The sequence below is a fragment of the Myxocyprinus asiaticus genome, chromosome 31 (assembly GCF_019703515.2).
Source record: "Myxocyprinus asiaticus isolate MX2 ecotype Aquarium Trade chromosome 31, UBuf_Myxa_2, whole genome shotgun sequence".
Lineage (NCBI taxonomy): Eukaryota > Metazoa > Chordata > Actinopteri > Cypriniformes > Catostomidae > Myxocyprinus > Myxocyprinus asiaticus.
Window position 1 is genome coordinate 37,712,378 of NC_059374.1, and position 27,847 is coordinate 37,740,224.

At 37.5% G+C, this 27,847-nt stretch overlaps 1 protein-coding gene across 4 annotated transcripts in view; it reads right to left on the reverse strand.

Moving 5' to 3' along the window:
• Nucleotides 1-27,847, reverse strand: part of LOC127422660 (roundabout homolog 2-like) — a 658,906-nt gene that overhangs the window by 70,784 nt on the left and 560,275 nt on the right. For 3 of the 4 annotated variants that reach the window (XM_051666431.1, XM_051666430.1, XM_051666429.1), the window contains exons 7-14: nucleotides 21,509-21,645; nucleotides 16,447-16,571; nucleotides 14,852-15,023; nucleotides 5,034-5,239; nucleotides 1,692-1,773; nucleotides 1,397-1,562; nucleotides 841-1,007; nucleotides 64-185 (exon numbers count right to left, since the gene is read on the reverse strand). In XM_051666431.1, the coding sequence (XP_051522391.1) occupies nucleotides 64-185; nucleotides 841-1,007; nucleotides 1,397-1,562; nucleotides 1,692-1,773; nucleotides 5,034-5,239; nucleotides 14,852-15,023; nucleotides 16,447-16,571; nucleotides 21,509-21,645 (1,177 nt within the window). Of the gene's footprint in view, nucleotides 1-63; nucleotides 186-840; nucleotides 1,008-1,396; nucleotides 1,563-1,691; nucleotides 1,774-5,033; nucleotides 5,240-14,851; nucleotides 15,024-16,446; nucleotides 16,572-19,687; nucleotides 19,700-21,508; nucleotides 21,646-27,847 lie in introns of all 4 variants that reach the window. The other variant, XM_051666428.1, reaches the window with a different exon arrangement.

The following is a 27,847-nucleotide window of genomic DNA, read 5'->3' on the forward strand; positions in this document are numbered from 1 at the left end:
TGCTCTTACCTCAGTAACCTTTTGAACGGCAGTGTATATATATATATATATATAGTGTCTTACCGTCCATGTGACTTGTATGGTGGTGGGGCTGAGGACCACAGGGTTGTGTAGCCTCACAATAACCTCTCCCAGCTCCTTCTGTACGTGTCTGTGATCCACACCCTGAGCTGGAGGACTTATGTCTGTGAACAGAGAAACATAAGCCAATGCCATTTACTCTTATAGTGCATTGACAATGCTAAATTACTGACCAGTACAATATAATCCCTTAAATACAATTTAATCCTCTAAAAAAAGACAAGTAGCAGAAAACACAGCTTCAATTTAACCTGTGAGGTTACATCCACCCAGAGTTCAAGAATCACTCACCCCTAATGAACATATGGAGAGTTCTGTGGCACCTTAATCTAATCTTTTTCATTTCAAGGCTGGTGTTTTTTCCTCCTGTAATGATCATTTAGGTACCAGCAAGGGCACTGACTTAATTATACACTCTGAAAGTAGAAGATGTTTGCTCTACATTATACTCTCTCACTGGAACTAATGAGCTTGTGGAACCATTGGGCCATTTGGTATCTAAACTAGGTTTCTACAATTTGACATGTGCTGACTTAAATTAATTGATATTGACTTTAAAGAAGCACCAGGTCAGAATTCAGATATTTAAGCTTTTAAAACCATAAACAACATCCCTTGTTCAATTTTATTCACTACCACAGAGCCACAATGTTTAAATTTTTTCAGAGGAATCAACCAACGAATTGTTTACTTATAGCTGTCTCTGCATATTAGGCTGGGATACATGAAAGCATTTCAGCAAGAGTAAAGTCAGAGTACCTTGAGTGCGGACGGGTTCGGACATGGGGCTGGGGTCACTCAGGCCCTGGACATTGACTGCTCGCACCATGAACAGGTATATGGTGTTGGGTCGGAGGCCCTTAATGGTGTACTGTGTGGTCTTCACGTGATCAGCCACAGTCTGCCAGCTGTTGCTCACTGATTGACTGCATGAAAATAAGGCAGAGCAATGTTACAAATGTTTGTTATGTCTTTATAGATATTAGTCAAAGTGGACGACATAATTATTTTGATGCAAATGATGCTTTAAGGGAAAGAGATACAGTCCATTTAAATTGTCTTATTGCCCTAGGTCACGACTAGAAATGTCTACTGGTATGACATATTGACTGGAATATCCTTGAATACCTCCCAGACTTGTTTGCGTAAAAAATTAAAAACAGCATCTATTTTGTCTCTGACTAAATTCTTTTTTGCTTTAATTGAGTATTTGACCAAATGTTTTTTATGAATCTTGTGTCACACAAGAATTAATATAACATTAATTCTGACGTACGATTCTGTCAAAAACACGATAATACACTAAAATGTATACCTGAAAGCTTCAATAACATATGATGAGATGGGTGACACCCCGGGGAGGCCAGGTTGCCAGGACAATGACACACTGTTTTTAGTGACATCTGTAACCTGAGGCTTGGATGGGGGCCCTGGGAGCTCGTTCTCATCTCTGTCCTTAACCACCACAAGACTACCAGACTCTGAAAAGAGGAGAAGAAAATAATTATAAGAACATCAGGAGGTCACACTGTTCATGGAAATAATAATGACTGTAAATTTACAATCAGCCAGAGTGTGGTTTTGAAAATCGCACATTAGTGCGAAAGTACCTTTGACTTCCAAGAAAGCACTCCACGATGTTTCCCCGCTGGAACTCGCTGCCACACAGGTGTAGATACCAGAATCAGTGAGCTGAAAGAAAAGAGAGGATAATTATCAGTGCTTTTATGGTAAACTAAAACCAAGGAGAAGACTACTGATTGATTGAAAACATTTTCATAAACTGAAATAAATAAATTAAATAATTAATAACTAAGGGCATGTCGACACTAAAACATTCTGGTTTAAAAATGCATTTATTTTGCTATTTTGGCATTTTCCACCACAGAAAACTTTCGAAAACACTCTCTAGTACAGAACGCTTTGGAAAAAGATGGCGTTAGTAAACATAAAATAAGAGTTTTCAACGTGGCCAACCAACCAACGTTTGGTTCCTCAACTAATTCCATAACTATGATTACTTCATAAATAAGTTAATATATTTTAGTGTTCGATTTACTAATTATTTTAAAATAATTATTTTATATATATTAAAGGTGCACTCAGTAATTCTAATCCAATACACTTTTTGTCAAATTCTGCAAATATCTCCTCACAGTCTGCTAGCTGTCTGTTCTGTGGGGGGCTGAAAAAAAATCTATTTGTACACACCCCTGGCTCTGTAAATGGGACAAAAACAAAGTGGATCAGACCGATCCACACAATGCTACTCCAGCCAATCAGCAACAGGGGGTGGTTCTTACGTGTGCACAGGATGGGGGGTGGAAGCAGAGCGAGAGGGAAATTCATTAGAAGAGCGACGGCAAATCTGGCTGATGCAAACTTTCTAAACTCCAAGGAGGACAAATGGCTGAGAAACAGACCAAGAAAAAAGGTCAGACGAATATAAACTAAAAAAGAAGGATTATGATAAGTCGAGGGCGGAGCTTCCAAAGGAGCACTGAAGGGAGGGGCGTGTTTGTTTTGGCAGTTGAGTTCGAATATCAACAGTGTTTCTCAGGAATCACTGAGTACACCATTAGAGAAAATATATAAAATCAAAAGATAAAAATGTGACTAAATACAATCAAAACTGAAACAATCCAGGTGAAGCGTGTCATTTCTGCACCATTAACTTCCAGTAAAGGTAACCAGAACATTTCCCTCATCTGCCTAAGGTCCAACAGATAGTCCCAGCCCAAACTCATGCCATAGAGCTTTTCACGTTGTAGTCCAAAAACCCAGAAGAGAATTCGCCATGGGTTCCTCTGGATTTTCCTATGGGTTTTTTTTTTTTAATGGGGTTTTTGAACTTATGAGTAAAACAATGTCTGTGATTAGCATTACTTAACGGTATATGGATGGTTTGTTCTACAACATAAATAACACACACTCATACCTCAAACGTGAATATTGAAGCCGTATTGAATTAGATTTTTAAAAAAACATGGCAGCTTCAAAATTCACGTTTGAGGTATGACTGTGTGTAATTTATGTCGTAGAACAAAACATCCACATATCGTAAAATAATGTTTACAACATACCTTATTTTACACATAAGTTCAAAAGCCCCATTATGAAAACCCAAAGAAAAATCCCGAGGGAACCCAAGACGAATTAGACTTCCGGGTTCAAATTATCGTCACGGTGAACAGCTCTATTGGTTGAGATACTGTTGGGAATGCTCAAACAGACTGAGCAAAGTTTGTTCACATTTTTAAGGTAAATACACTTGGAATACTTATATATTTAGCTGGGATAAGAGATTTTAAAATAATAATAATAATAATTTTAAATAGTATTGATATAAAGCAGATTTGGAAAAAGAAAAAAAACTTTTGAATAACTCTAGAATCTGGAAGCATTAAAAATTCAGTGAACAGCAAATCAGTTTGATCTGCGGTTAAAACACACAAAGCCAATCCTCCCTTTGATGGAAATACTAACACTGAGTAACGTCCAGTTTGGCTTAAGTGCTGACACTAATGCCAGCTTTTACCCTTGCTGGCAAATTTACAGACCTAACCGCAAAGAGAAGTAGACTAATTCATTTAAAGAGACAGTCGCTGAAACCCACTGGACTGATGACAGCTGGCGTATATGTCCCCCCCATATTTCTGGGATCTTCTCCCAGTTGTTTGTTGCCCCTCATCAGAGCGCCTTGCCTCCATTTATTAGATAAAATGTCAGAGGTGGGCAGCGCTGTCAGCCATAATAGCTATTCCACCCTGATGAGGCGGGCTTGGGGACTTTAAATTTAATATGGCCCTAAAAGTGTGTTAGTTTGTTTGTGTGTGTGTGTGTGTGCGTGCATACAGTATGTGTGCAAATGTGTGTAGCTGGAGCCCGTCCAGACTTCCATAAATGGTTCTTGGGAGGGATGTCGTATCCCTAAGTGATAGTATCAAACAATTTACCAAAATCAATATTCCGCATTCATCCCAGTAATGCAATATGATTCCCTCTGCCCATCACTGTTATGTCTTACCGATATCTGATTGAATTCTGCAAAGCATATACATCACACTTACACATAGATGGGCTCTGAAAGCTGGGAGTCACACACACACACACACGTTGGTACAGCTATCCTTATGAGGACTCTCCACAGACATTTTTATACTGTACGAATTATAGATTCTATTCCCTTAACCTAACCCAACCCCTAAACCTAATCCTCACAAATAGTATGTTTTTTAAGCAATTTTAATTATGGGGACACTAGAAATGTCCTCATAAACCACATTTATCGCATAATACCCTTGTAATTACCAGTTTGTAACCTAAATTTATTTCCTTGTAAACCACCCAAACCCGCCCACACACACAAACACATGGTCATTGAAAGACAATGACTGATACACATCTGGACATAGAGCTTGTGCTTTCTCCTAGGGATGTATACTAAATCTGTGACTATATCGATAGTGGCCAATATTAGTGTTTTTTTTTTTTTTTTTTTTTTAAATGATAGTTATCTGTCTGATCTTGACAAATAATAATAATAAAAAAAAAAATAGCAGGGCTTATTTCAATGCTGTACTAAAGGACTAAAATGATACTTGTCCTTTCTTTTCACACATTATAATTTTCTGACGTCTGATTTACTTTAGATTACTCTAGATTAGAGGTTTTTATTATGAACACTGCTTTTAAAAAAAAATAAAATAAATCAAAAGTGTATACCATGTTTGGACACACTTGACATAATTTATGTTTCTAATGATTTTAGTTTCACTATTATTCTAAAATGTGGAAAATTGCAGTAATATAGAAGAGTTGGTAGCTTAGATTTTAATTTCGGTCATTGGCCATAATAAAATAATGGCCATATCATATAATCTATTGGTCAAATATAAATATACTTTCTAAAATGATTTATGATGAATTGAAATAAAAATGTTTTGGCATACCCGTAAGCCTTTGATCTGCAGGCTGCCCAGGTCTTGCAGGGACATACGCGGATCTTTCCCCAGAAGACTGACCCCGTCCTTCAGCCAACTGATGGTGGGCACAGGCTCCCCGGATGCATGGCACCTGAGAAGAGCCACACTGTCCACACCCAGAGTCTGGTTAGCTGGACCCTGCCGGATGATGGGGGGAGGACGATCGGTCAACACTGAAAGAGAGAAAGAAAAATAATTAAAGGAATGTTCTAGGTTAAATACAAGTTAAGCTCAACTGACAGCATTTGTGGTATAATGTTGATACCACAAAAAACAAAAAATATGATACTATAGGTGTTAACATGATTTTAGATCATTGGCATTAACTGGCGTTGCAGTGTTTACCAAATTACATGCGTTATGTCGTCATGACAATGAAGTTGCAACATTGGATAAAACTTTACACTGATAAGGTAAAAAAAAAGCCATTTTTATCACACTAAAATCATGTTAACACGCATAATTTTTACGTCTTTTGGCTATACTTTTGAAACAGTGTGTATTGTAATGTTTATGGATTGGCCCCATTCACTTCCATTGTAAGAGCCTTACTGTAACCAATATTTTCGCTTTTTTTAATAAACTAGGGTCGAGCTGAATTTATTTTTTGTGGTAATCAATATCATGCCTCAAGTGCTTAACTTGTACTGAATCTGAAACATTTCTTTTTAACCCTTATGTTGTGTTCCGATCATTTTGACTTGGATTGTTAATAATTAGCAGACTTGTCCATCAAAACAAATTCATTCTCAACATGTTTTAACACAATATAATGACTTTTACAGCTTTCTTATGTATCATCCATTTGTTTTAGCATAGGACAACGAGAGCATGTTCGTCATTAAAAGTGTCCGGAAACATTAACATCAGTGGTACACTATCACGTGTGGCACAGAAAGCTTGAGGAAGCCATGATTACCCTATTCCTGGACTGAACGGGGTTACACGCACATTTTGTGGTTGCACCACAGGGCAGCGTCTACCCCCCAAACATTCTGGGAAAAACAGGGAGAAACGCAGAGTCTTCATTTTTCGAGCTCACTGATGTGGCAGAGGTGGTTTTGAAGTTTCCAGTCAGTGCCTGTGTTCCTTAATTTAGGAACCAGAGCTTGAGTAAAATTTCATACATTACTATACAGCCGAGTGTGGGGGCAGAGGCGGAGTCGTGAACTGTTTCTCAAAACATGAAACCTCCATTCTACATCACATGGATTATTTGCTCTATGTGCCGTTTATAATGATGGGTTAACTAAGTTTCGGTGACCACGGAAAGATTTTCATCCATTAGTTCATGCCTAGTAGTTCTTAAGGAATGCTGTGAGTTCGAAACAGGCTAAGCTTTCACTGTGACATGCTGTCAATTAGCACAGAAAATAATTTTGATTTGTTTGTAAAAGCAAAATTTGTGTTTAATATGATGCACTTTATTACATTTTATTAGAAACTATTTAACTCTATGGGTAAATGCATTGCACTGGAATAAATGTAAAAATACACACTGTTTTAAAAATATCCATACACAAATCTGATATATGGCCTTATAACACGTTTCTGGAATACTCCATTCTGATTGGTCAATAGTGCCATCTAGTGGTCTGATATGTCTGAGTAACAACTGCACATTCGGGGATTAAGACATATCAGACCGGTCATCCGGGTATTGCGGGTCATCTTTCCTACCTCTCGGATCACTGTATGATCTCTACAAGAAAGATAATAAAATAATTTAAACTCAAATCAGTGTTTCATGTCAATTTATTTATTTGGCAAGTAGTTTTGTAATAAGCTGGATATTAAGCAGTCATACAGTCATTACAGTATTTACAAAACAAACCCACCAGATAATGAGAAGTCAGAGGGTCATTTTCACAAAATAAACACCGACAGGACTGTGACGCAAACCGGAGATGGAATTCGGCTGTTCAGCGATTTCTTTCTTCCCACATAATTACATAATTTCAATGTGAATCAGTATTTTATTTCCATTTAAATATTTATAATATATTTTTATCTCACTCTGAATATTTTTTGGTTAGTAGCCACGTCAGCCGGTTGTTATCACAAAATAAAACCCTTCAGTGTGATACAAGACCAGATTACCCTGTCGGGTTTATTTTGCAGTAACAACCGGCTGACTGTACATTATTCCTTACTTATATGAACATACTGTTTATAAAACTATAATTCATATACTTTATGTGGGTATAAATGAGCACATTCAAAATCCTCTATGATTTGGGAAAATATTTGTTACGTGTATGAAAACATAAAACATTTTTGTGGTAATTTGAAATACACTCACTGATCACTTTATTAGGAACACCTGTACACCTAATTATTTACGTGATTATCTACTCAGCCAATAGTGCGGCAGAAGTGCAGTGCATAAAATCATGCAGATATTGGTCAGGAGCTTCAGTTAATGTTCATATCAACCATTAGAAAAGGGAAAGAAATGTAATCTCAGTGATTTCGATGATTTCGCATGATTGTTGGTGCCAGGCGGGCTGGTTTGAGTATTTTTGTAATTGCTGATCTCCAGGGATTTTCCCGCACAACAGTCTCAAGAGTTTACCCAGAATGGTGCCAAAAACAAGAAACATCCAGTGAGCAGCAGTTCTGTGGACTGAAACGCCTTTTTGATGAGAGAGGTCAACAGAAAATGGCCAGACTGGTTCAAGCTGACAGAAGGGCTACGGTAACTCACATAACCACTCTGTACAATTGTAGTGAATGGACAACACGTTGAACCTTGAGGTGGATGAGCTACAACCGCAGAAGTCCATGTCGGGCACTTTACTTTTTTATTTCCATAGAAATATATTGCATTTCTGTGTGGGTATAGCCACAAGACTTTACATGAGACTAATGGGATAACAGCACTTTCAAACCTTGTCTGTGCAAATACAATCTTTCACCTCATGTCAGGACTATGTAATGCATTTGCTCAACCTCATGTTGATGCAAACCTATATAACATGCTTTCTACTTAGACACCATTGAATTTTATTTTATGGGCAAAAAGATGCGATGAAAGTAAAGGTGACTGAGGGTGATATTCTGCTTTTTTGTGTTCAATGGAAGAAACAGTAATAGGGGTATGAAACAACATGAGGGTGATTAAGGCCACATCCACACTAATTCATTTCTGTTTGAAAACTCATTTTCAGCTTCCAAATGTCATCATTTTTTTAAAGTATACAATAATTTTACGAAACACTCAATTTCTGTTGGAAGAAAACACCATTCCAATGTGGATGAGAGGTGAGAACGTAGCAAAATCAAAGTGTTTTAAAATGAAAACATAATAATGTGGACGTGGCCTAAATGATGACAGAATTTTAGGGTGTCTATTTCTATTTTTGGGTGAAATCTCCCTTTAACTCAACTTAACCTGGAACATTCGTTGGTAAAATATGGTACAAACTGTCGAAAACAGAGTACTAAACTTACTGTAAATTGTAAACTTATTGGAAGCTGAAAGCAACAAATTAGCCAAAATATGTACAAACACACAAGGGGTAAGGATGAGTAGAACTTTGCGAACGTTGGGCATTAGAATTCTGCAGAAATCTGCTTAATTTTCTGTGGGTGAAGATTCCGCAAAGTTCTAGTGATGATTTGTGATGTATGAGTGGGAATCTAATGGCCCTGAAGAAGCTCTAACCATTTATTTCTCTGACTAATAATAATACAATAATAGCATGTGTGTGCTGTCCCACTGCCTCCCTGAGGACACATTAATTAGCAGGTGTGGATTAATGAGAAAAAGCCTGCTGGTTATAATTACAGACTGCACCTCTAACCCTTAAATACAGCTTTAAACAAAGTGTCTTCCATGCCTCTTTTTCTGCTGTGCATTAGTATTTGTCTCGCTCTGTATAAAGTATGGTATTTATACTGTACAAATCTCCATCAGAATGCCTCATTTAAGTTCAGGGATGAAGAGTTGCCATCCTAATTCATCAACGAGGATTACCCCGCGCCGAGGTTAAACCCCAGAGTGCTTTGCCTGCATATCCATCAGGCCAGTGTAAGCCCCAGAGATGCATGTGCAGACTGATCGAGTCTGATGAAGCATAATGGCTGTATCTGGATTAAAACTGCATCCTCTGGGTGGAATGAGTCTTTTAGTCTTGAACTATATTGAACTATGTTGCGTTTCAACTTGAATGGGCTGAAGTTCTTTCAAATCGGCCAGATCTCCTCTATGCCAATTGTATACACTGATATGGCAGATATTTCAGAGAGTTCTCATTGGCTTCCCAACAAACTTACAGAAAACAGTTATGAAAAGGCCAGTTCTGATAAAGAAACTAATGTTCTCAACTAATGTTCATATTCTGCCATGGAGTGGTGTACTTTAAAATCAACATGAAATCAAAACTGACCCTACTGACTTTCTTGATGTATGTTTCCGGTCTAATTGTGTATGATTCATTGGTGCACATCATTTTAAGTAATTTAAGAAATTTCTCTGCCGATTTTCACTTTTGTCTGACATCACAAATCCCTCTTACTTTTCAACTGAAAAGGCTATTAATTGAAAGGTTGTTTGAAACCTGCAAGGGTCTATCAACATTGCGCCCTAGAGTGAAACACTTAACCTCAGTTTACTCCAGGTGCATTGAACCTGTAATAAGTGTACTGTAAAATCACTTTGGATAAAAGCGTCTGCCAGACTGCTTATTTATTAATGTAACCAAACAAAAAAAAATATTTTAAGTGTACAGTATGACATTTCAGATTTGGTTGATATACCCTGAGTGTCCGCTGAGACTAGTTGGTATTGTGTGTGAGTGTGTGTGTGTGTGTGTGTGGGCGGGTTTGGGTGGTTTACAAGGACCTTTTTTTTTAGGTTATAAACTGGTAATTACAAGGATATTATGCTATAAATGTGGTTTATGAGGAAATTTCTAGTGTCCCCATAATTCAAATTGCTTAAAAAACATACAAATGCAGAAAGTGTTTTGTGAGGGTTAGGATTAGGGGTAGGGTTAGGTTTAGGGGATAGAATCTATAGTTTGTACAGTATAAAAATCTTTATGTCTATGGAGAATCCTCATAAGGATAGCCGCACCAACGTGTGTGTGTGTGTTTGTGTGTGTGTCAGACCGACGTGGAGTGCTGTTCAGCTGAGAGGTGAGTTGTGGACAGCATGAAGGCCTTGATGCCGTCTGGCACCAGATATTTTTCATCAAATATCTCCTTGAACCTGTCCAGAGCCTTTGCCACCTCAACAGCCACTAAATCACACTCTTCCTGCAGTGCAGGTGTGGCCGTGACCTCCTCCTTCTCATCACTTCCTGTCATCCTCCAAAACATCTCTCAAATGCTCCATTATGAGCCAGAGCTCTTTGCTGGCACGTTCCATGAACAAAGTAGAAAATAACACCTAAGAAAAGTCAATTTTTTTCTTTTTCAACAGATGGTCAGTGAAAGGGGGTGCTTAACCTTCAGAAAATGTTGATCATCAACCTCAGGAAGCTGTTTTATTTTTTTCTATTCAATTTATGAGAAAATTCACCTTTTATACAGAATTTTATACAGTTAAAAACCCTGATCTGTAATTTTAGCAATAAACATTAAAAGAGACAAAATGTATACAAAAAAAAAAAAAAAAAAAAATAATAATAATAATAATAATAATAATAATAATAATAATAATAAAAAGATTTCAAAAGGTTTTAGATTTAGCAATCATTATTTAAGAACAAGATAGTTTGTAACCAAATGCTGGTTTGTTGCTATTGATAAACTTATATTTACCATAAATTAAATAATACATTGTTTGTTTGATTTTGTTTTTTTACAATAACTTTGGAAAAAGAATGGCTAAGCATGACGAATGTAAAAGATTATTCACTTGTATTTCCGCCAAAGGGTCCAAATGATATTACTTCTTAGGTGTCAGAATTAAAAAATAATAATAACAAAATTTATATTCTTTATCAGAACATATCTAATAGTTCTAAAAAAAAATAAAAAAATAAAAAACAACTTGGGATTTGTGGAACGGTAATGGAACACCAAAGTGCACCCTATTTGTGGAAAACGTCTGCTAGAGTTTAGGTCAAATGCTGAAGGTGAGATTTCATAATTTGTATATTTTGCAGTCAACCACAGCAGCTGTCACCCTTTAGACTGAAGATATAGTTTGAAAGTTCATACAAAGTGACTTTTTACTACTTTCTTGTTAAAAAAAACAAAAAAACACACATATATGTATATATATATATATATATATATATATATATATATATATATATATATATATATATTTATATATACAACCCTCAACTCGCTATTGTTGCCAAAGACATTTTTCCATCATCAGTATGTGAAATTTTCAAGGACGCCTGTTTTCACTCCCTCTTCAAGCAGAAATGAAGTTTTCCTCCTGTCAAAAGAAGTTCACAGAGATGTGCTCCTGTAATATTTAAATGCGAGCAGAATTCAGGGTCATCAGGCTTGCTATTCATTGCACACAGCGCGGCTGAATCAATGCAGTGTGGAGAGAGCTCAAGGCCAGATTCCAATTCAGCTCTTAATGTGGATCCAAAGGCAACAGAAGTAGTTTTCTTATGACATTTATCTTTCATTTATCTTTTGTGTTGGGGAATCGAGGCCTTCGTTTGTGTGGGGTATGAAAAGTGTAGGCTGACTTTTGAATGACAGAAAATGAAAGAGAGCTGGAAGGGAGGGTGGGAAGAGAGAGACAGAGAGAGATGTGAAATAATAAAATAGGCTTTTTCTGTCAGTTAAATAATCTTTAAAATAATGTAAAATGATAATTTTAATAATAAATAATCAGGATGGTTTTGGAAAATGACTATATAATACAAAAATATTTGGGGAAATGATTAGCAAAAAATATTATACTGTATATATATATATATATATATATATATATATATATATATATATATATATATATATACACATACACACACACACACACTGGTAGCCAAAAGTTTGGAGTAATGTACAGATTTTGCTCTTATGGAAAGAAATTGGTACTTTTATTCACCAAAGTGGCATTCAACTGATCACAATGTATAGTCAGGACATTAATAATGTGAAAAATTACTATTACAATTTGAAAAAAATAAATAAAAATAAATCAGAACTTCTTAAACTACTTCAAAGAGTTCTCATCAAATAATCCTCCACGTGTGGCAATGACAGCTTTGCAGATCCTTGGCATTCTAGCTGTCAGTTTGTCCAGATATTCAAGTTACATTTCACCCCACGCTTCATGTAGCACTTGCCATAGATGTGGCTGTCTTGTCGGGCACTTCTCACGCACCTTACAGTCTAGCTGATCCCACAAAAGCTCAATGGGTTAAGATCCATAACACTCTTTTCCAGTTATCTGTTGTCCAATGTCTGTGTTTCTTTGCCCACTCTAACATTTTCTTTTTGTTTTTCTGTTTCAAAAGTGGCTTTTTCTTTGCAATTCTTCCCATAAGGCCTGCACCCCTGAGTCTTCTCTTTACTGTTGTACATGAAACTGGTGTTGAGTGGGTAAAATTCAATGAAGCTGTCAGCTGAGGACATGTGAGGTGTCTATTTCTCAAACTAGAGACTCTGATGTACTTATCCTCTTGTTTTTTTGTACATCTGGCCTTCCTCATCTCTTTCTGTCTTTGTTAGAGCCAGTTGTCCTTTGTCTTTGAAGACTGTAGTGTACACCTTTGTATGAAATCTTCAGGGTTTTTTTTTTTTTTTTTGGCAATTTCAAGCATTGTGTAGCCTTCATTCCTCAAACAATGACTGACTGACAAGTTTCTAGAGAAAGCTGTATCTTTTTTGCCATTTTTGACCTAATATTGACCTTAAGACATGCCAGTCTATTGCATACTGTGGCAACTCAAAAACAAACACAAAGACAATGTTAACCTTTATTTGATGAACCAAATAACTTTAAACTGTGTTTGATATAATGGTAAGTGATTTTCTAGTACCAAATTAGCAATTTAGCATAATTACTCAAGGATAAGGTGTTGGAGTGATGGCTGCTGGAAATGGGGCCTGTCTAGATTTGATCAAAAATGACTTTTTTCAAATAGTGTTGGCACTGTTTTTTTACATCATTAATGTCCTGACTATACTTTGTGATCAGTTGAATGCCACTTTGGTGAAATAAAATACCAATTACCTTCCGAAACAGCAAAACATGGCCTACATCAGCACTGCTGTGATTCGGCCGCAGGCCAAGTGGTGTAGGTAATCACAGCAGTGCTGATTTAGGGCTATATAGCACAATTGCGAGTGTGATACTGCTTACATACAACAGTTCAATGAACAAGTAAATAAATTTTAAAAAATAGGTTAAACTGAGTACGGTCATAAAAAACGCATTTGTGCATGGAACTACTTTCTTACGTGACGGATCAGAATCTGCTGTTGCTCGTTCAAACCAAATGATGCGTCCAAGCCTCTCAAAAGCATCACTTCAGAACTACTAGTATCTAAGCTTGGGCTGTTTCTAAAATGTTATTGGAGAAACAAGGATGTGTGTGTGTGTGTGTGTGTGTGTGTGTGACAGAGAGAGAGAGAGAGAGAAAGAGAGAGAGAGATGGAGCGTGTGCGATCACCTGTTGATGATGCTGTAGTCTGTTAGTCAGCTTTCTGAAGATAATGTCATTTTGGTGAAATTCATCCTATTTGAAAAATAGCCGTCCAAGCGTGGGTGTTCCTCGCTATTTTGCGGTAACCGGTGCACAAGAGTCTTTCACAATAGAAACCGCAATGCCCTCCACCATTTTGTCCTCTCCAATGTAAAAACTCTGGTAAGAGGTAAGCACCTTGAGTTTGTATAATTAATCAGTCTGTTGTGTCTCTCAGCTGTGATGAGCCTTAATGCTGAAGTTGTTAGTTTAAAGCTGTTTAAAGTTATTTCCTAGATTTAGCAGTTTAGTAGTAATACGAGCGATCATGGAGTGCTGTTGAATATAAACACTGAGTGATGCAGACTACGCCACCAAAAGGACTTAGTGCGCATTGGGAATTGGGCATTCAAATTTGGGAGAAAAAGGGGAGAAAAAAGTAATCTATCTATCTATCTATCTGTCTGTCTGTCTGTCTTTCTATATATATATATATATATATATATATATATTGGCAGAAAGCAGCGAGATCTATTAGAAGGAATTAAAATGTACTTATAAAAATGCATATCACGATATCAGGAAAAAGTAAAAACAAAACAGAAGATTAATGAATAATGAATAAATAATTATATTAATAATATATAAAAAGTTGTTAGTTTAAAGCCATTTAAAATTATTTCCTAGCTTTAGCGGTGTAGTAGTAATACGAGCGATCATGGAGTGCTGTTGAATATAAACACTGAGTTACACAGACTTACTTCATGTCACCAACTGGCTCATATTACACACAAAAATGGTCTTTTGCCTCCAAATTTATAAAAAGATAAAATATAGATAAAATACAACAAAATACTAATTTTTGGAAAATAATATTATCAAATAACCATGTGTGGGGGAATGTGGGTGCCATTTTGCAAAATTTTTCAAGTTTAAATGTTTTTTTTTTTCCTTCCTGGAAAATACCATTTGTGGCTGCAGGAAGATCTTTTAAAGATGGAGCTGAAATAAATTGTATGAAATGCATCATAAAACTAGATATAAATAAGAAAAACAAACAACAAAACAGTCCTGTAACTATAAACCAAAAAGCAAAAAAGAAACATTGGCTAGCCAAGAACAACTTCCACATTCCCGAAGCCCGGTTGTGCTCTAGTCCGCCCCAGTGCTTACCGTCTGTGACTTCAAGCTGGGCTTTGGCCAGGATGCTACCTGCGACTGTCAGGGCCTGGCAGATATAATACCCTGCATCAGCCCGCTGGATTGCGGTGATGGTGAGATCTCCGCTGGGCGACACAGAGAATCGACTGTTGGGTTGCTGCAGCTGATTTGGAAACAGGAGGTTCTACACAAAAGAAGGAAAGACAAAGAAGACAAAGGAAAAGCATTTTAGGGGAAATTTTCTACCTGGAACCTGCAGTTTTAGAATTGTTTGGGCCAAGCTGTTATCTCTCTGAATAGAAACACTCTAGGGAAGACATTCTTGTACAAGAAAAAGGAAATGATCAATGTATTTTCAACAATTTCCAAAAGGAATTACGATGGCTCTACTATAATATTTAAAATTGTTTGACACAATGGCTCACTAGAGAAAGAACTCTTGCTAACAGTTAAGCTAACTCTAAGTGTGTATATACCATACTGCGAGTATCTATTGTGTCTAAATAACTCCCATAATTGAACTGGGGTGCATTGTTTACTCACTTTCTCTTACATGGCTGCTGTGTTTGAAATTAAATCTGTTGGAAAGGGGAGGCAGTCAGGTGGTTCAAAGCTAATTCACCAGCAGTAGTCGGTTTAGACGCTTCCTAATTATGGGAGATAACGAGCGGGGTTCATTAATGGCCGTCATCGATGGGGCCTCACATCCACCTCAGGTTTTATATCCTGGAGATCTATCCACCCATCCTTTAATTTTCTCTCTTTTGCTTTTCAACTCTGAGTCCTCATAGGTGACCGACAATAAAACAAAAGGCATTAGCCATATTCAATTACACATAATGACTTTAATACTCCAAATTATGCTCCAAATTATGTTTTTTTCTTTCTTTCTTTCTTTCTTTTTTTTTTAATTAGCCTCTCACAAATGATAGATGCTGGGTCCATTATCATCAAGTGTGACTGAGAGGCTTCTCTCAGCCCTAATGACTCAATAACTGCTTTAATTTTGCCTTTTAACAAATACCTTCATATCTTACTTAAAGGTGAAGTTTGTCATTTTCTCAATGTTAAAACACATCTGCATGCCTTAGCTTAATATACAGAGACAACTACGTATAAGTAAGCCATTTGTAGGTTTATTCCCACCAAAAGTAAGCAAGAGTTTGGAGCAGGTTCTGGGACAGTCTAAGCCCAAACCCTAAGTATGAGCAACTGTAATAGTGTTTGTTTGTTGTAAAAACTATATTCTGGTTGATTATCGGTCAATAACTATATATATATATATATATATATATATAAAAATTAGGCATCTCTATTTGTAGTTCAACACATTAGCGCTTGCTTTGACTTGGAAGAAAACCCCTCTATCACATACAGTATTTGTTTTTGATTTAGCCTTCCACTGGATACTGGAAACTTTTTTGGTGACTATATAGCAGATATAAATGCACAGTTGACAAATGAGGTCATTTACTCAGTACTTTATTCAGATACTTTAACATTTCTACCATTGGACACATTTCTACCGGAACATAATTTTAAACAACCGGTATATCAATTTAAACTGTATTTCGCTCACTCCTACTGTAATGTGTGATGCATTTTACCTGGCTGCCCTCTTTCTGCCAGAAGACTGCTGGCTGTGGGTTCCCTTTGGTCTCACAGGGGAAAGTGGCGGTGCGTCCCTGCGCCACAATCTGGTCTCGCGGCCTGATCACGAACTGCGGTGCGGCTGAGTCAAGAACCGACAAAATAAATAAACGTTACACCACCACAGCAACACACCCTCAGATGCAAACAAACAGACTGACACACACACGTTATCACTGGCAGTCATTGGGAATGTCAGGCATCCACAGGCATTGGCTGCCAAGGTCACTGAGACAGAGCTTCCATGCATCAGTCCGTTTACAACAGAATTTGATCTCTTGGTTTATCTGTTTGCTTAGACCACAAACAGCAAGGACAGCAACAGGAAGCCATTCATCCAGGTGGGGCCATGGTGGGCAGTACCGAATGAATGACGGGCAGCTTTCAGGCATGGCTGTACTGCGGTCACAACACCAGAGGGAAGGGTGGGTCATTCCGGTTAGGACACACAAAGAAGAAGTTATAATATATGAGGATGCCACACCTTGAACATGGGTGGAAACTATTATCTGGTGTAAATGATGACATAATTTTCACTTTTGGGTGAACTTAACCTTTAAATGGGCAACTGTATTCAAAGAACACAAAGCAGCTTATACTCCCAAACTGAACCTTTCCATCAATGACTATGCAAACTGTAAAAGGCAAGCAAAGGCCACAAGCTGAACAAGCTTGGAAAACATTGAACTTGCTGTTTATATTCAAATGGAAGTCATTCTCTTTTCTAAGTGCCAACTCCGGTCAAGTTCTCACAGATTGAGAGTTTCCTATCACTTTATGCGTCACACTTAGCCAAGTATTTTAACATCTCAAGTCACCCAGCACAGAAACCTAGCCAACATTCCTGCAGAGCAAATTCAAATAAACCAATTAAAAGTACCACCTTCCCTGTTTACCCTGTCTAACCTGACCTTAAAATGACATCAAAATTCATGAAGACAGATCCAAATTTTACCCTTAACATTGAGTCACCACTACTTTCTCCTTAATGAGAAGGTTAGGGCACCAACAGTCAAAAAAAAGTTGGTATATCTATGTCTTCAAAGGCAACAAATGGCAGGAGGAGGTTGTGAGAAGATAAAATGCTACTGCAGAGCAGTAGCACTCACTAGAGCATTTACATTTGGGTTTCAAGGATGTCACAATGGTCTTTATATTGAATTGTTTTTTGTTTTTTTAAACTGATCTAAAAAGAGATAGATTTGCTTCTGCCAGCATCTCTGGACTATGACTCTATAATCAATCATTTCATCCAAAAAGGCAAACACAGTAGGTATTACTGTAAAAAATATTATATTATTAGTCATGAGGTTCAAAATATGTCAAGATCTTGGACCAAAAAAAACAACCATCAAGAAAATTGAGCATTTTGTTGTTGTGTTAGTTTTAAACTGGCAGCCACAACAATAAATCTAGATGCAGGACTCCAAGCAGTTCAGTTCTTTTAGTGGGGGAACCATTACTCATAGTATGCCTATCAACAGAAGAAAGGGGTCTGACTGCAAAAAAACAAAACACTCTCCCCTCTATTTTGATCCCTAAATGAGCCCCGGTACTGTTGATACAGCTGGCAACTATGGACAAGGGAAGTCTGCAAGTGTTTGTGATTTATGTGACTTATCCCCTTTTGTGAGGCAGTACTTGACTAAAGCTGACACATTCAAGCAAGTTACAGATGGTGGAAGATTTACAGGCTTCCCAATCTGGGTGTGTGGTGGTGTTGCACTTCTGTGAGTTTGGGCGTCACACTAAGGTTTTAAATCATAGTTTGGACCAGCTTTTCGCACTGGGCATGAAAGATGGCCATTTACTGATGCCACTCACTCAAAGTGACTGTTTAATGACTTGGACGCACACAGTTGAGTGTTAAAGCTTTGGCTGACTTTGTGGGGAAGGGTGGAACACACGCACATACACAAACACACAGACCTTAGAGGCTATATTAGTGAGGACTTCTTATAGATGCAATAGTTTTCACACTAAGATAATTATATTAACAATAACCTACCCTTCTCCCCAAACTGACCCTCACACAAACCTGCTGACATTATTAGATCTCATGCAAAACATGATTTAGTCAATTTATAAGCCTTTCAAACAGTGAGGACTACTTGTGTTCAATCAAGTCGGTTCTCAACATGACTCCCTATATTTGTGAGAACATTTTCAAACATTTGGCCCTCATAAGTATAGGCAAACCTGTACAGACACTCATGCCCCAAGCCTATTTGTTCCATACAGGATTATAAAGAGTAGAACAAATCTAGTCATAAATAAACTGTGATTACATTTCATGTATTCTTGCAAATTTATGTCCAAGCACTGGGCTCTTTTCATTAGTAAGTGTCTGCTGGGCAGATACAGCTCTCTGAGAGCTGAATGGCTGATCAGATCCCATATTTAATTAATGACTGAACACATCTGTCCTGACTTCACAACTAAACACACATCTAAGAGCTGTATGTAAACACTTGCAAACACATATGAGAAGAGGAAACACATGTGTTCTCTCTCAGACGGAAAAAGCAACAGTAACTGAAATGACTAATTGAAGACCCTCTCAGAATGCTGGAACACATTGTTTTGAAGTATTTGATTCAAAAACACAGACTGACTAACCATATATATATATATATATATATATATATATATATATATATATATATATATATATATATATATATAGATAGATATATATATATATATATATAAACTTGGACTATTTAACTCTATCAATTTCCAAATGTATGTCTTTACAGATGGTTGTGCTTGTTTTTAAGGAGGAAATGCTGTATTAGATTTGGTGAATGTCACAAAGCTTTGAGCAAAACACACTCAAACCCACTTCCCATCCATAACTCCAACCCTAACCCATCCACACACACAATCATTTAATAAGCGTTATGGGCAGTACTATCAAGATAGAGCTCTTTAAAAGAGGTAGTTAGTACATCCACAGGTTAGTAAGGTATACAATACTACACTGAATATTACCTGAGGAAGTACATAAGCATGGGAAAGGAAGTAATGAAGAATAATCAAGAACCTCTACTGGGTTAGTTCAAGAGTTGAACCACTTCAGTGCGTGTGTGTGTGTGTGTGTGTGTGTGTGTGTGTGTGTAGCAGGAAGGGAGGAAGGAGTACAGAGGGCAGAGGGAAAACATGCAGTATGGAAGATTGACTGTGATGGGTACTTACCAACAGGGCGAGCTGAATACATAACAATGGTGGAGTGAACAAAAAAACAAAAAAAATACACAAAAAATGAACAAAAGACAGAAACACACACACACACACACACACACACACACACACACACACACACACACACACACACACACACACACAAAGGACGGACAAAGAAGAAAGTGAAAGGGAAAAAAAGTAAGAACAAAATAAATCAAATTCAGAATGAACAATGGCAATGTGTTTCTTTTTTTTTGGACATCATTTCAGCACAGTGTTGGTAGTAAAGACAGATTTCACAGCAGAGATGCAAGTAAGAGAGGATAAATGCAATGCTTTACTTGTGTGGCCAAGTAATACAATATCTGCTGTCATGTGTCAGCAGTGTATTGAGGGCTGCTGAGAAAAAACAACCCAACAGTCCTCCAATGTCTCCTCGACAGGAATCTCTTTTCTTAAGAGGTCATCAAATTTGGGGGCTTGTCCAGGATACAATTTGTGTACTCTACTATGAAATCTGTTTCACCTGCATTCATGAGGTCTATATACACAGCTCTCTGCAAGGAGGCTGAACCAGCAAGACAGAATTTGTGGGCAATATTGACAGAATATGCAAGAAAGAGAGAGGTGCAGAGAGAAAAGGAGATAAAGAAACCATCTGACAAAGAAAAGCATCATATTGTATGCAGTAGTTCAGCTATCGAGGGGGTTGATGCCATACTGACATTAAGACGGAGCAATCACACTCGGAGACCTGTCCTCTCCTTTCCTTCATTTTCTCTCTCCTCTCTCTCGCTCTCTTGAAAGCGAGCCTGTTTAAAATCCCTCAACTCTGCATCAACCACACATCCCTTCATGGCTGAACTCTGCCAGCTTGTAAATCCCACTTTCAAAAGGGCTGAAAATTGACGTCAGTCCCCATTGGCAGTATCAGCCCCCTTATGAAGGCCACCGAAACCCCCCTGTGAGGTTTTAAAATCCTCCATGGAGCATCTAAGCAGTTTGATTTAATGTGGTGAGGAGAGAAGAGAAATGGAGAAGAGGTGGAAGGTGAAAGAGGCAGATTACTGCGAGCAAAAAAAAAAAATCATTTTTATTAACCTTGCCCACCCGGGCTGGGCTTTGCGAGGTCGGTCTGCACCAGTAAACTGTGAAATGCTTTCCCAGGTTTGGGCTCCAGAGCCACGGTGGAAGAGTAGAGATAGTGTGTGTGTGTGTGTGTGTGTGTGTGTGTGTAGAGGGGGGTTGGTGGCCTCCATTCTAGGGGGTGTAAATAATAAAAAGGAATAATTGTCAGGGCAAGATCAGCCCCCAACTAAATTAAACTTCAGGAGTTCATTTGCGGCCCGTCAGAAGGTTATCTCACTCTTTTAGACAAAGACTATGGAAAAATACATTACACCACTATTGATTTCCAGTAAAGGGAAGCCTTACAATAGAGTCAAATAGCCCATATCAGCACAAACACACTGTTGGGTCTCTGTATCACACTAATGTTAGGTTTTGTTTCCTTCTCAAGGAAAAAAAGAAATTAAACATAGATAAGCAGCTCTCTCAATAGGGGGCAAATAACCAAATTCTTTACATGCTTCTGATTCAGATGGAAGGCACAGAATAATAATAATCAAGCAATTAAAAACAATTATCAATAATGCAATCAAGAGCATTTGATCTATGCAATTACACTAGTTGCTTTAAAACATTTAGAAGGAAATGCTTTTGGGAATATTTTGATGTTTGGCACCCTCCCGAAAGCCACCGAACCCCTGGTGAAGTTTTAAAGCTGTAAGAGGAGTGAAATAACGTGCATGGTTGTCTTGGACATTCACTGACCTCTAACCGTGAGGGTGGCGGATGCCTCCATTTTGCCCACTCGGTTCTCCGCCACGCAGGTGAATGTCCCTTCATCCCCCGCTACTGCCTTCTTTATCCTCAGCACATAGTCATCCTTATCATATTTAATATCATACCTGAAACACATATTACAGGAGATTATAGCAATATACACTACATATAGAAAGAGTGGGGTTCAACAACTCCATACTTCAAAAGGTCAGATTTACTTAAAGCAAACAAGATGCTCTTTGGCACATTCTCAAATCATGCTGGGATAATATGGATCATCAGGTTTACACAAATTTGTGGAGTCCATGCCAGCTTGAGTGCATACTGTAATTTCAGCAAAAGAGGGACATACCAAATACAAATACATTTCAAAATTCACGTTAATTTTTAAATGAAACTTTTTACTCGAATTGTCATGCTGACAATATAATGTATAATGGAACTGGAAACTGTATTAAATTAGAAAAATGTCAAACAGAAGCATTTTCACAAGTTGACTTTTAAACCCCACTGTATTATATGGGTCATTTCATCCCATGGAATAAGAATTGAAATTGGCACCAGCTCATATTTAATCAACAGTTATTGTTTAAATATGCAGAAAATATAAAACCATGACACTTGTGTGTCGATTAAAATTAAAAAGTGCATCACAGCAGAGGTTATATAGAATTCAAGATGAGGCAAATCAAGTTTATTCAGAGGCACAGTATAGAAACAGCATACTCTTTCATTACTGACAGCGTAAGATCAATTATTCAACAATGACACACTCTCTACAGAGAAGGAGGAGGCTTTCAACTGGAACCACAGATGTTTCCAATATTTATGAGGCATCCAATGCGCCTGTGTGTGTGTGTGTGTGTGTGAGAAGGGGGTGTATATTGGAGCTAATCATAGAGACAGGCCGATTCCAGGTCAGAGAGGGATTTGAGATGTTGAATCCAGTCTTATTGATCTCCACCTTTCTGGCAGCTTTCTGGTACTTCAGGACTATGTCCTGAAGACTGACAGCCAAAGGTGATGAGCTGTGCGTGAGTATGTGTGTTTGAGGTGAAGCTTTGCAGGTTTGTCTTCTTTGTAGTATGTTGCTATAATCAAGATTTCTTGTGTGAGTGTGAGAGTTGTGTCATGGCGGAATTTGTCTGACAGCTAGACAACACTCTGTCTGCTGTCTATCACTCGAGATCCACCTTTCCATAGAAAGCAGGGCTGAGAAAAGTTGACAGATTTGGCAAAGTTGACAGGATGATCCCGGACGTTGGCTACCAATAAAACCATGCTGCCACAGAAATTGTGGCCTTCTTAACGTGCAAGTTGCTTTGGACCACAGCATCTAAGTACACCCCAAAATTTTAAAGGAATGAACCAGGTTCAATACAAGTTGAACTCAGATGACAGCATTTGCGGCATATTGCTGGTTACCACAAAATATATTTTAGACTCGTTACTTTTCCATTATAGAAAAAGCGGTTACAGTAAAGCATTTAAAGTGGAGGTGAATGGGATCAAATACACACAATTTCAAAAGTAAAACCACAAGACATAAACATTATGGGGCAGATTTACTAAGAATGAATTGCGTCCGCTAAAAGCGACGTTTCTTTTTTTTTTTTTCTTGCATGCACTAACTGCGCTCGTTTAGGGGTTGATTCACTAAACAGGGTTCCTACAAGGTGCTTGAATTTGGCTTTTTTAAATTTAAGTCCTGGAAAAATAGCCATTTTTACCAAGAGGTGCTTAAAAAGTGCTTGAATTATAGAAAATTGTTACATACATTGCTTAAATCATTTAATAAGTTAAATGTATTTATTTTTGGATAAAACACGTACAGAAAGACGACAGCAATTTGGGTCAGTTCCTCACATAAATCTGTTGTGTGACTTTATAAAACATGGAACATAGTACATGAGTCAAATGGACTACTGTTTATGGACACAGTTATTCACTTTTGTTGGAAAGCAAAGTGCATTTTAAGGGAGCACACTACAACTGCACAATTTCGTCATGAATGAAACAAGAATTGTTACTGTGAGAATGTGTAGTTAAAGATGCACATTGAGATATGTTGTACTTGTAATAAGTGGTGTTTTATAAAAATAAATTAATTGAATGAATAAAATATTTTTATATAAAATTAACAAATAAAGAATTTGGTTTAATGACATCTCAAACACAGTCCTTGAAAACAAATAAAAATGTGCTTGAAAAGTCCTTGAAAGTCCTTGAATTTCACTTTGAAGCATCTGTACGTACCCTGACTAATGGAACTATGCAGATCAGGCAACGGCGCAAACGCGCCCACAAAATCGCTGCTGAACGCAATTTGCACGCGCGATTCTTATCTTGTGATCTGATTCTGAGCGCAATATGGGCAAAGATGCTGCAGACCACCGTATCTGACCCACCCTGCTGGGACTGAATATCATCACTTTGATCCAGACACCTGTTTCATCTCTTAAACATGGAGAACGTGCTTTCATTTGGTGGTAATAGTGCAATGTAAATTGCGCAAGGCAAATTGCAAGGAGTTTTGTGAATGAAGCGCAATCTTTAATGAGCCTAATTTACATTGAAAGGAGGTGTGTATGCATGGAAAGGAAAGACAATGACTTCATTTAAATATTGAAGACGCAGCACAATTTCAGCTCTGATTGCGCCCGCGAAATGTGATTGTGGGTGGTTAGTGAATAAGATGCAGGTATCTGCGCTGAAATACTACGCACAAAAAGTGGCGCAAAAGTGGCGCAACTGTTTAGTGAATCTGCCCCTCAATGTGTTGACATGATTTAAGTGTGATGAAACTGTTTACTAACCTTATCTGTCTAAAGTTATATCCAATACTGGGATTACAGGGTTTCTTTATCATGACAACAAAGTTGTAATATTGTATTTAACTTTACACAGATAATATTACCTTTAAAAAAATCGGCAATTCGGTAACAATGGACAATTTGCTACAAGTTTGCCGCAAAGCTCATCTGCATGTGAACTTTGCCATAAACTCTCAAAGGCAAAACTTGTGAAATGATGTCTATTTTAATGTTTATGGCCCCATTGACTTCCACTGTAATTGCCTTACTGTAACCGTGATTTTGCTTCTGTATTGGCGAATCTCTTATTGAAACAGGAAGCTTGGGCAGGACATATCGAAGGGTTCATTCTCTTAAAAAAAAAAGAAGAAAAAAAGGCTTATGTTGAATGGGCCATTAATCATAATTTGCTATTTACTAGTCAGTTTTAGGGGGAGGGACATGCTCATTATAGTCAGCATTTGATTCGCTAAAAATCTGTGTGTGGTGCAACATGTCATCAATATTTTTCATCTGTTTTCCCAGAAGAGAAAGACTGTAAATTTAAGTGTGTATATCTGCTTAAAGCTTTAAGTATTTCACTATCATATAGATGGCTTGATGGCTAAAATGTATCACATATAGTAGATCTGAGATATGAACTCATTAACTCTGAGCTCCAAAGTACAAATTATCTATAAGAAACGACTCAGAGCTGTGTCTGCAAATGTTTACACCCCAAATCTGTCAGCAATACAATACACATCATTTGCGTATGTGTGCTGTTTAGAGGCCAATAGAGTGTACTGTACTCCTCAGCATTGCCTTGTTCCACGTGTAATAGCATTCCTTTGCTAATAGAGAACAGATTGTGCTCTCAAAAAAAGTGCAGAGAAAGAACTACTGTTTCTGTGTGTGTCTGTGTATATGTGCAAGTGTGTTTCTCATTTTATCAGGCTTGTTTCATGCAATATTTAGTCTTAGTGGTTGAAAATCTGATTTGCATCTGTTTATGTTGTTGCTTTAATCTGTCTCTCTCTCCCTCTTTCTGTCTCCAATCTCGTCAGACTTTGCCAGAGGCTCTGTCAGTAAGACATTTGATACATTGCCGTGTTTAGCTTCTGCACAGTGTCATCCCCCTACCGTTTTTGCTCAAACAATATTAGCTTAATTCCTGTAAACCTGACATGCCCTTACAAAAGTTGCTACTTGAAACCGTGTCACAGGTACTGTGAAATTGAAAATCCTGTCATCATTTACTTATCTTATCCTTAACCCTTGACCTTACCCTAACAGCTAACCCTAATCCCAAAAAAGGTGTAAGTCTGAATATGTACAAGCACAAATAAGATCTGAAAGCAATGGCGGAGGGAAAGCTTTCCAGTGAAGATGGATTTGGATATATCATAGTGAGAAAATGGCAGTTTTCACTTTAGGTGAACTATTCATTAAGTGCAAGAAAAACAAAGCAAACATTATATTTTTCAAAGACCAGGGGCTTTGTGTGTAGGATAAGTTTTCAATTTTGTTTCTGTCAGTGTCTTCCAAAAGTTGTCATTTCCCATGAAAATGATGGTAATGCTACTAAAATTATGTGTGACAGGTTAACGTGTAGCGCCACTTCTGAGCCAATACTTATGTAGGTTGTGCGTTTCTCTGTGTGATTGTATAACCCAAAGGTCAACTGGTTGCCAACCCGTTATCTAGCAAATACGCAAGCTCTTTGAAGTCAGACATCTACATAATCAGTAGAGAGAGAGGCAGGACGAGAAAACGAGAGAGAATGCAAGTGACTTCGCACAACGAGCGACAGCTGAGAATGTCAAAATTTTAATAATCTGCTTCTTCAGAGACAGGAAATAAAATAAGACCACCAGACATGCGTTTGGTCTAGTCTGGGTCTTGTTGTAATTATGTGCCACAAGTCTGCAAGTTATTTAATTATTAGATTGTCATTGTTTCTTTCTCTAAACCTAATCAATTTCTTGATATGTTTCTCGGAAAGAAAAGAGAAGAGCCATGTTGAATAATTACCTGACAGATAGAGTGATTGTAGTGCTCACTTGAATTAATTACTATGTGTGTTTTAGCTGACAGCTGAATAATGTAGATTAATTTAATTGTTTCTTACAAAATGAATAAACCAAGAAAACTCTTCACGCAAATGGGCAAAACCTTCACCGACGACATTTGTGATCTGTTGAAAGGAACGTGGGAAAGTAATTATATCTTAATATTTCAGAATTTGTTCCGTTAAGCAAACATACTCTATAGGATGGAATATAATTGTGATGGATGACAACAATGGTCTAACAATAAAGTATTGTTAAACTTTTAAAGGAACAGTTTACCCAAAATAGAAATTATATTTGTTTGAAAATGCATTAGTTTAAATATGTAATTCTGTTTCTCACACAAAGCTGTCACACAGCTTCAGAAGACTTGAAAAATTATGCAACTTCTTGGTGAACTATTCCTTTAAAAAGTACTGAACAAAATCAACCAGATTTGTTCTAGAGCTCTCATTACATTCCAATATACTCCAAATAGGAGCCGTCTGAAATCGGTGCAGATACGGGTGATGTGGGAAAGGTACACACGGTTTATTTATTCCATGTGTGCTTGTAAGAGCTTGTGACCCATACCATATCAGAGTCACGGACAAGCAAACAAGGCATGATAGCACTCAAAAAACCCAGCCGCTCCCCACATCCTTATCTGTCGACTGAGGACACACACACACACACCCAGGCATGTTTGGAGCTGTCTATCTTTGATGCTATTTTGATTCAATGACTGCCACTTTTTTAGAACTCTCCTGCAAGATATTTCATCAGAAATAATACACTTGCAAAAGAGTATTATTGCATATAGGCGCATCCCCAACACTGCACTATTCCACTTCATTTTGAAGTGTACGGTAAGTAGTGCGTGTAGTATGTTAACACTGAAAATGCAACAAAAAGAGGTGTACTATGGATGATGCACTTTTTCAACCATCAAAACGGATTGTGGGATGTTGGACACTTCATGCACTCAGTGCTCGCAACTTGCCTTATGTATTGGAAGGGGAGGAGTTACCTAGTTGTGTTGCTGGTCCAATAAAACAATTGTAAATGATTAAGAATGAAGCACCTAGCGAAACTTTAGTGAAGACAGCACCTTACAAATGTACAAATTAAATGCTTTACAATCGTCTCACGCTGTATGTAGGTTTGGTTCATCACTTAGAACGTTTTTACGAAGGATTTTGTGAAACTACTATGAACAAAATGAATGGGAAACTTCCATACTTCCATGAACAACGGCTGAAAAAGTAGATGGGCACTGTCGTGCACTATATTGACCAGTAAATCGCTATGTTCGTATGCTGTGTACTGCCTACTATTTTTTTTTTTTTTTAAAAGAGTGAAATAGTAGGCATAATTCCACGATAAACAATTTAAGCAGTAGTATGCAACATTGTTGTCACATGACCTCATCATGTTGGATTTAGTATATGTAAAGAAAAAAACATTTATTTTGCATTTGCCAT